General features: G+C 31.1%; 2 protein-coding genes across 3 annotated transcripts; both read left to right on the top strand.

Annotated features, from left to right (window-relative positions):
• Nucleotides 1-218: 218 nt before the first annotated feature.
• LOC105774663 (branched-chain amino acid aminotransferase 2, chloroplastic) lies at nt 219-3,625 on the top strand. 2 transcript variants are annotated; one of them, XM_012597226.2, is made up of 10 exons: nt 243-398; nt 494-567; nt 672-840; nt 1,308-1,484; nt 1,561-1,692; nt 1,778-1,876; nt 1,955-2,071; nt 2,233-2,328; nt 2,528-2,640; nt 3,355-3,625. In XM_012597226.2, exons 1-10 carry the CDS (start codon nt 336-338, stop codon nt 3,467-3,469), a joined length of 1,155 nt encoding a protein of 384 aa, XP_012452680.1. In that variant the 5' UTR covers nt 243-335; the 3' UTR covers nt 3,470-3,625. The 2 variants fall into 2 exon arrangements, with proteins under 2 accessions (XP_012452681.1, XP_012452680.1); XM_012597227.2 differs by lacking the exon at nt 3,355-3,625 and having other exon boundaries at nt 219-398; nt 2,468-2,604.
• Nucleotides 3,626-7,193: 3,568 nt separating this feature from the next.
• On the top strand, nt 7,194-8,319 carry LOC105772291 (transcription factor MYB36). The gene is made up of 3 exons (XM_012593592.2): nt 7,194-7,387; nt 7,476-7,605; nt 7,694-8,319. The coding sequence occupies exons 1-3, from the start codon at nt 7,252-7,254 to the stop codon at nt 8,049-8,051; spliced, it is 624 nt and encodes a 207-aa protein (XP_012449046.1). The 5' UTR covers nt 7,194-7,251; the 3' UTR covers nt 8,052-8,319.
• Nucleotides 8,320-9,386: the final 1,067 nt, after the last annotated feature.

Below are 9,386 nucleotides of genomic sequence, written 5' to 3'. Positions count from 1 at the left end.
TTTAGTTTTTGACGCAAGAATCATGGAGGAAAGTTTCGATTTTTCTAACTTTTTCCAGGAAAGTTCTACATTGGGAAAACTAGAAAGATACAAGCTTTTTTTTATATACAAGAAAAGCTCTGATTTTTTGCTTGTTCTTCACTATATAAAACCATAACAGACAAAGAAAACAACTTTACACGTATTAAACCGAAAAAAAACCTTTACAGATCGTGTCAGAGTCTAAAATGCCCCAAGTGGAAGAAGAACAATTATTGTAGTGAAAAACATAATTTTTGTTCATATCAAACAAAAAAAAAAACTCAAAAGAAAAAAAAAGACACCGAGAAACAGAGATGTTTAATGTTCAATTGAGCTTTACAAACGCTTCAATTTTCCAATTCTCTTCTTCTTTCATGGTAACCCCTTTTCTTTATTTTTCCTTTTTAGTACAGAGAATAACAGCAATTTACAATTTTACACCCCCATTATGAAACAATTTGGTTCTTTGCAGGTTCAACATCATCTTCAATTGGCTGCTGCATCTTCATATGGTTGGCTTCGAGCCACTCCATCAGATGGTCATAGGTAAAAAAAAAGTGTCTTTTTCCTTGCACGTCTTGATGTGTTTTAGTACGACGTAATTCATGTCTGAACTGGGGTTTTTTTATAAGAGTTTTCTTTTGAAATAGTGAAACATCAGTGGATAAAAGATGGGATAGCCTTGCATTCAATCCTGTGAAAACAGACTATATTTATGTAATGAAAAGTTGTAAAGATGGAAGCTTTTCAAATGGTGGTTTAAGACATTATGGGAACATTGAGATTAGTCCATCAGCTGCTGTCTTGAATTATGGACAGGTTAGGTTATTTGCTTGGAACTCTAATTGTTTAAGGCAATGAAGTTGTAGCAATTTAATGTCTTCAACTAAAGACAATTAATCTTTCCATTGATTGGTATAATAAACTTAGCTCTTAAAGTTTATACATTTTGTCAATTTGGTCTTAATTTAACAAATTTATCCCACAATATTTGTGTAAATGATGAAGTTGAATTTGTTAAATTTTTAGAATTAAGGCCAAAATGATAAAATATGTAAACATTGAAGGTTAAATTTGTTACTATACCAATCAAAATTATGTACAACTGACAAAAGATATTAATATCGTGATTAATTGTCTTTAGTTGTTCACTTGCGATATTGACAGGGATTAAATTGTTCTAAATTTTTTGAGAGGGATCAATTCACTTAATTTTGAAATTGAGGGTGATTGGAGAGGTCTTTTTACCCTTATTGTTCTTGATGGTCTTTTTGTTTTTCATGTAGGGGATTATTGAGAATTTGAAAGCATACAAGAACAAAAATGGTTCGATTATACTTTTTCGTGTTGAGGAAAATGGATTGCGAATGAGGGTTGGTGCAGATCGAATGTGTATGCCTGCACCGACTATCGAACAGTTTGTGGAAGCTGTAACGAGTACCGTATCGGCGAATGAACGATGGGTAATTGGACACCAAATGCTTGTTGTTTGCATTTTAGCACTTCAACCTTATGTTATATGCTATGTTGATGTTGCAGATTCCTCCTTCCAATAAAGGCTTTTTACACGTTCGACCGCTACTTATGGGGAATGGACCTGTTCTTAGTCTTACACCGGCACCCGAATTCATCTTTTTGATCTATGTTACACCAGTTAGGAACTATTTTGAGGTATTCGTGCATGAATCAAATCGATTTCAAATAGCAAGTACCCCAGTTCTTTATCATTGACCTTATACGATTATCGTGATGACAGGGTGGTTTGAAGCCGATTAATGTGGTGGTCGAAAACGATATACATCGTGCAACCCTTGGAGGAGTTGGAAACATAAAAGCTATAGGGAATTACGCCGGGGTAATCTGACTTTATTTGCATAACCCCACTTCATGTCTTTTAGTATATTGAGGCTATTATCTTTTTTCTTTTTCATAGATTATGAAGGCACAGGCTAAAGCTAAAGCAAATGGTTTCTCTGATGTTCTGTATCTCGACTCCATTCATAATCGATATCTCGAAGAGGTCTCTACCGCTAATGTTTTTGTCGTAAAGGTATGACGGAGTTTTGACTTAACGGATGCTTGATGATTGATTTCATAGGCATATCATACATTTAGACCATGAATTTTGCAGTTTTATGAATTCTGCTATAGTATCAAGCCATTAAATAATTCCCCGTAATACATACATACATACATACATATATATTGCAGGATAATACCATCTCCACTCCTGTTCTAGGAGGAACAATTCTTCCTGGCATTACAAGAAAAAGTATTATAGAAATTGCTCACAGCCAAGGTTTCAAGGTAAGAACAATTTGCTCATTCTTTCGTATTCTAAAAGCTGCAGTCTCTCTCTCTCTCTCTCTCTCTCTCTCTCTATATATATATATATATATATATATTGATTGATTGATAGCTTGAAAAATCTTCTTTATATGCACAGGGTATATCAGTTGTATATATCTGATCTAGGCCCTTTGCATTTATAATCACTTAAAAACAGGTTGAGGAACGACTCGTGCCGGTTGAGGAATTGTTTGATGCCGACGAAGTCTTTTGTTGCGGGAATGCTGTCTGCGTATTGCCTGTTGGCAGCATTACTCTCAATGGGAAAAGGTGCATCTTCTTTTCTTACTTGATTCCCTTGAATTACTTAGTTACCTATTTAAATATTGGTGTCCGACAATTAATCATGGCGCTAATGTTTTACATCAATCATATATAATTTTGATTGGTATAATAACAAATTTAGCCATCAATATTTACATTTTTGTCAATTTGACTTTAATTCTAAAAAATCAATAAATTTAGCCTCAATTTTATACCCTTACATAATGTTGCAAGCTAATTTAACAATTAAGATCAAATTAATAGAATATGTAAGCTTTGAGGGATAAATTTGTTTTTATAATAACTAAAATTATGTACAATTGACGAAAAATATTAGCACCGTGATAAATTGTCTTTAGTTGCTCATTTTTGAAATTGACACGGATTAAACTGTTCTGATTTTTTTATGAACCAATTTGCTCAATATCAAAATTGAGAGGGATTGGAGAGATTTTTTTACAAAAAATAAAATATCCAAACAGCTACATAACTATCTACGTTAAATGGTGCGCAACTAAATTACCAGAACGACTACAGAAGAAAAATCTGTGCCTCTCATACGACACCATTGAAAAGGCTCTTCCTTGAACTTCCACATCATGTTGAAAGTTGAAATTTTTTAGAGAAAAGTTCAAGGTTGAAAGGGCTTAATTAAACATTGTTGATGACAGAGTCGTATTTTTGCATCATTTGTTGCTTGCTTGATTGGGATTATTGCAGGGTGGATTATGGCGAGAGTGGATTTGTGGTATCTCAACAGCTCCACTCAGCACTTGCAAATATACAGATGGGTCTTATAGAAGATAAAATGGGTTGGACTACATTGTTAAACTAGTTAAACAAACAAAGGTATTTACTTATTTTCTAGAATATTTAACATCGTTGAATTACCAAGGTGCAGTAGGGTACCCATTCAAAGGTTGGAAAGGTTGTGAGACATTAAAGAGATGGTTAAATCCAGACCTAATAATTTCATCTTTGTTCATCTACACATTTAGGAATTTTAAATCTATTTTTTCTTGCCACAATAGAAGTTGGAACCAAACCAACCGATCAGACTAGTTGAACTGAAAATTTGTTAGTATATTGGCCTGAACAAAGGAGCGAACTAATTCTGAATCGAATTTTTAACGGATTATTTTGAACTGGCTAAATCGAGTTTAAAACTAGTTGAATGAATTTTTAACAATTTAATTTAACTAAGGTTTAATTGATCAATTGAATTAGTCGAATTGAGAACCGGTGATCTAATTAATTCAACCATTGGTCCAATTTTAAAAGCCTTATTCTTCACTTACTTGCAAGGTTTTGTGAATCGGTGGCAGAATCGGCTGACCACGGGTTCATTGGTCCAATCAGTTCGTCCAGTTCGATTAAAAATTTATAAATAATAAAAAATATTAACATTCAGTCCAATTGTTCGGTTTAACTGGTTTTTTGGTTGGTTCCATTAATTTGTATTAGTTTTCAAGTTAATCAGTTCAATGCTCTTTTTTGAATTGGTACCCCAATCCGATTGGTTGATCTAGTCTGGTCTAAACAACTTTGCTTACTTGGTAATTTTTTTATTTGTTTCTTTAAATTGATTTTAAATCGAGGTTTAGCGAATCACTCAGAACTGGATTAAAAATCGGTTGAATCGATTTTTTTTTTACAAATTTGTCAACAATTTAATTAATTAAATTTAAACTGGTCAAATAAAAAACCAATGTTGTTATTTACTTGCTCAGCAATTGCTTGGTAATTTTTCTTCCTCTTTTTGGGGGGAGGGCTGGAGGAAACTCTTTGTGTGTGTTGCTACTTTCTAACATATGATATTCTTTGGAGGGCAATCAATATATTTATGCATTTCTTCTCTTTTCCTTAATAATTCAACGTATAATCTAATCCCATTATTTCACTCAATTATAAGATAAAAAAATGATTCTTTTTACTCAATTAAAGTATATTTTCATTAGACTTTTGCTCACTCAAAGGAGCATGCATGTACAAGCATTAAGCACTAGTGATCAGGTTTCTCTTTATTATTAAGTATTATTTCATGCTTTTAGGAGATTGGGGTCTCTACATAAAGCTTATCCATTTGTAATGGAAAAGAAAATAGAAGGTAGTGAAGAGTATAAACAATTAGATAATGATTCTTTTTTTAAATTTTATGTTATTAATATGTGGGATTGTTGAAATATACACCTTAAAGTTCTTATCGACACAAGGTTTTATTTATAAATACCGGAGAAGGTTATCACAGAATTTCAATTTAATAGTACCAGGTGTTTGTCTAAAAGTTTTACGTCGTGAGTTCAAATCACAAGGATAGCTTTATTTGTGGTGTGTAAGTTAACAACAATTTACTTTGATCACGGGTGCTACTTTCAAAGATGATTGTATATAACTAGTTTGATTTTACTCCTATCTCTTGCACTCTTTAAGATTTTTGAAATTTAGTTTTTTTTTTCGTTTTATTTAAGGAATTTAATTTTCTACTTGTTTAATTTAAAAATTAAATTTCTAATTAAATATTTGACTTTTAATAATCAAATGTTTGGTTTAAAATTCTAATCCATAATAAGTATTATTCAATTTTTAAAAAAATCAATTAACAATGTTATCTATTTTAATTTTTATATCAAACAAGTTTAATAAAAGAAGAAAAATGAAGACTTTCGTTTTTGAAGAGTAAAATGATGACTTTCTAGAATTTTGCCGCTTCATTTGGATGATTAGAGGTGTTCATAAGCCTTATCAAGTTGGGTTCAAGCCAAATTTAAGCATGATATTATGTTTGTCCTAGCTTGAAATATGAGTCTAAAATTTTGTCTTAGCCCGTCCATATTTGTAAATGGTTAATCTAAACTCATTTTAGGTTTGTTTATATTTTTTTATAATTTTTAAAAAATATTTATATTATTTTAATTTAATATTTCATATTTTTATATTAATTTTCATTTATTAAAATTTCATATATAAATATTTTAACAATTTTAATATTTATCTTATAGTATTATATGTTATTATAGATTTAGTTTTTATATGCTATAAATTATATAAATATAAAATAATATATTATATTATAAACATAGAAAACGAGTCGAGCATGAATATTCGAGTTTGAACCGGCTCATATTTTAAATAGGTTTAATATCTTATACTAATAGCTAACTAAATAAAGAACAAAAGAAAACGTACTAACGAGGCTAGAAAAACTTTCATCAATTTCAACACTTCATTACCTCTCAATTACTTATTTGCTTCATCAAAACTCGAAATGTATTGGTTGATTGAATTTTACTTCAATTGGTATGAGCATTGTTGTTAATATAAGAATACGTAAGTTCGAGTGCACTGAAACGCGTTATTATCTTATTTATGGATTGAATTTTATATATAAGCATCCAAGTTCTGGATCCCATTTAAAAATGTTAACCTACCTAATATAGTAATGTTTTATTTTAGTCACATACCTTTGTAAAATTAAGTCCATAATGGATTAATATGATTATAGATAAAAGTGTATATATTGATCAGATTTTAGTTATCATTAGCTTCTTTTCAACTCTGCAATATGTCAACATATTTCTCTTTATCCATTGGAGGGGAAAAGAACTCTTGAACCATGATTAAGTCTGTTAATGCAAAAAAATTAATATATAGGAAATGTTGAATAATTTTCTACCTATTATCACAACTTTTATGACAAATATATATAATAATTATTATATTATCATGAGATCTTTAAATATTCTATAGTCACATTGAGTTTCGATTAAATTAAGAGTTGAGTCAGGTTGAACTCTTAAACAGGAGCAAAGTTCTTATAATGTTGTTTTTCTTCATTCGTAAGACTTGAATTTGAGACTTTACTTAAGAGGCATCTAACTCCTTATCACTCAACCCAATGAGCGTTGTTTATGATATTATATATTTTATATAATTCTTAGACTATCTATAAACCTCTCAACTCTTAAATCGAAGAATAATACACGGTTAAATATGTTCAAACCCACAATAATACCAGCCGAACAAAAATTTAATCAATAAGAGAGCTGCTCTTTATTGACACCCAATAACCAAACCCAAATTTATAAATGGACTTGATACCAAAAGAAATCGTAATCTTTGACAACAGCAAAAGTTATGCAATAAGAATTATTATAGAACCCTAAGCTTCTGCAACAATGTATTACATAGCACTAAATAATATGGAATAATTTTATTCATCAATAAAGTATATAGATAGATTAATTCTAGCCTCAAAGATATATACATATTAATTCCATTTCCATATGTCCACATTCAAACGTACGTAATGTTCCACTACATAGCTAGGCCTACACTATGATTTAATTCGAATTGGACTTATGGTTCCAAGAAAAATAGCAGCCCCTTTTAAGAAAAACTAAAATATTGATTAATGGTATGGCATGTCCATTTTCTATATTATTACCACTCCAAGTCTTTCTTTTATGCCACACACCCTTTTTGAAAAACCACATGTATATAATATATACACATACATATCATATGGATGTATTTTATTATTAATTAGACCCCTTTTCCTCTCTCTTCTCTTCTATAATTCTTTGTTTCAATGGAAAGATAGAGAAAAAAAAAACAAGCATGGGTAGAGCTCCTTGCTGTGACAAAGCTAACGTGAAAAAAGGTCCATGGTCACCTGAAGAAGATGCCAAGCTCAAGGCATATATTGAGCACTATGGTACTGGTGGAAACTGGATCTCTTTGCCTCAGAAAATTGGTAATAAACTAATATTAATATATGTATATGGATGTGTTTATGTATGGTGTATGATGTGATTTTGAGAGGATTTTTTATGATAACATAGGTCTCAAGAGATGTGGGAAGAGCTGCCGTTTAAGATGGTTGAACTATCTTCGCCCAAATATCAAACATGGAGGTTTCTCGGAAGAAGAAGATGAAATTATTTGTAGTCTCTATGTCAGTATTGGGAGTAGGTACGTATATATATATAATATAATGATTCATATTCATTTAAACTAGTATATATATCGCTATAATTACTTGCATGATTTTTTTTGTTAGGTGGTCTATTATTGCTGCACAGTTACCCGGGAGGACTGATAATGATATAAAGAATTATTGGAACACAAGACTTAAGAAGAAGCTTCTTGGCAGATATCTCCGGCCTGAGCCGCCTTTCCCGGTGGTGCCGGTACCGTACTCGAGCCAAGAACAAAGTATCCAGTTTACGAACTCTCAGTGCAGTGTTGTAGATGGAGCAAATATGGAGCAGCACATGCTTCAAGGGCAAACCAGTTCTTCTTCATTAAATGGAATGGGATTGTTATATGGGGAAGACATTATCAATGATACAAGCTCTCTGGTTTGCCTTGGAATGTTTCAACACTATGCGTTCAATGATCGTATCAGCTTGCAGTAAATTGAAAGGGAGGTGTTGAATTATAATCTTAGAGAGAAAACCCTAAATTTAAATGATAATTATAATCTAGTTTTAGCTCATTATTATATGGTTGCTTTGTATTGTTCATATGTGCTTGGTGTTATATTTGAATCTTGGTGAATTCTTTTTCTTCACTGTGTTTTTTAGTGCTCATTTTTTGTTTTTTGTGTGTTTTTTAATGCCTATTTGTGTCATAGTATTACATGTAATTGAAGGTATATTAATTGATTTAAAGCTCTTGTTGAAAGTTTATGGGTAATTGAAGCAGTTTAATTTGCTAGCTTATAGTTCAATATATAGATGATAACCTCGTATATTATTTTATTATCTAATAGCTACCGAGGGCTAATGCCTGCCTATAAGGGAGTTGTTGAAGAAAACAATCATCCTTTCTCTAATCCACTTAAGCTAGATTCTATATGTATTATATCAAACAATTTATACATTTTATACTTTGTTATGGTGGGAATGGACTCCTTCGAGAGAAATTTACGAAATGTTGTCCATCAGATAGCCAACACTATCCCCAACAATCAAAGATATTGTCCCCAGCTCCCGCAAAGAGCTATGTACTGTTTATAGATGGAAGATACCTCAGTTGGTGGAGATACGACCTACCAGAAGCTTATGGGAGAAGTCTTAATATTATGCATCATTATGGAAAATGCATGTGAGAGAGTCAAACCACCAACCAAAGGCTTAAAAGCAATATATATTGTCCATGAAGACTAATCCTTTCAAAATTCGTGACCGCAATTTTTTTAATAATGTTATCTCCAAAGTTCGAACTTGAGTTCTCTCATTAAGAGTGCAATCTACCATATTATTGCATCTTACAATCTGATAGGGTCCAATAGTTGATTTCATAATCTACTCATGTGAAAACCGAACAATCATTTGAATATACAATTATATATAAATAACATGGTAATTGTCTAAACTTGAAATTAATCTGACTTATAAGATAACATCTAATAAATTTAGGGTTTGAATCTCAACACATATAAAATTACCCCTTCATCTATAACTTTTTATTTCCTTCTCTAAATAATTACCGCCTGACCCATCTCTGGCTCCAATACGAAAGAGAAAGCGATAAAATTGTAATGCAAAATTTCCAAAAACATATATATAATTTTAGTACTTTAATTTACCCAAAATCTAATATGAAGATCATTATAAGTAGTATAATCATTTGACTATCAATTTCATGCAAAGTGGTGTGCATTTGGTCATATAAGGCAAAGACCATTGATTATTGCCCAATTAATTTCATTAAATTTGGTTTCAATCATTATCAAAAGTAACCCCACA

Source organism: Gossypium raimondii, chromosome 6 (genome assembly GCF_025698545.1).
Source record: "Gossypium raimondii isolate GPD5lz chromosome 6, ASM2569854v1, whole genome shotgun sequence".
Taxonomy (NCBI): domain Eukaryota; kingdom Viridiplantae; phylum Streptophyta; class Magnoliopsida; order Malvales; family Malvaceae; genus Gossypium; species Gossypium raimondii.
This window is presented reverse-complemented; position numbering and strand designations above follow the sequence as displayed.

What these genes read in the sequence shown, in the direction of transcription:
- LOC105772291 (XM_012593592.2), top strand. Translation starts at nt 7,252, where the DNA reads ATGGGTAGAGCTCCTTGCTGTGACAAAGCTAACGTGAAAAAAGGTCCA. An exon ending in CTCTTTGCCTCAGAAAATTG is followed by an intron (nt 7,388 to 7,475) that starts GTAATAAACTAA and finishes ATGATAACATAG; the next exon opens with GTCTCAAGAGATGTGGGAAG. An exon ending in TATGTCAGTATTGGGAGTAG is followed by an intron (nt 7,606 to 7,693) that starts GTACGTATATAT and finishes TTTTTTTGTTAG; the next exon opens with GTGGTCTATTATTGCTGCAC.
- LOC105774663 (XM_012597226.2), top strand. Translation starts at nt 336, where the DNA reads ATGTTTAATGTTCAATTGAGCTTTACAAACGCTTCAATTTTCCAATTC. An exon ending in ACTCCATCAGATGGTCATAG is followed by an intron (nt 568 to 671) that starts GTAAAAAAAAAG and finishes CTTTTGAAATAG; the next exon opens with TGAAACATCAGTGGATAAAA. An exon ending in CTCACAGCCAAGGTTTCAAG is followed by an intron (nt 2,329 to 2,527) that starts GTAAGAACAATT and finishes ACTTAAAAACAG; the next exon opens with GTTGAGGAACGACTCGTGCC.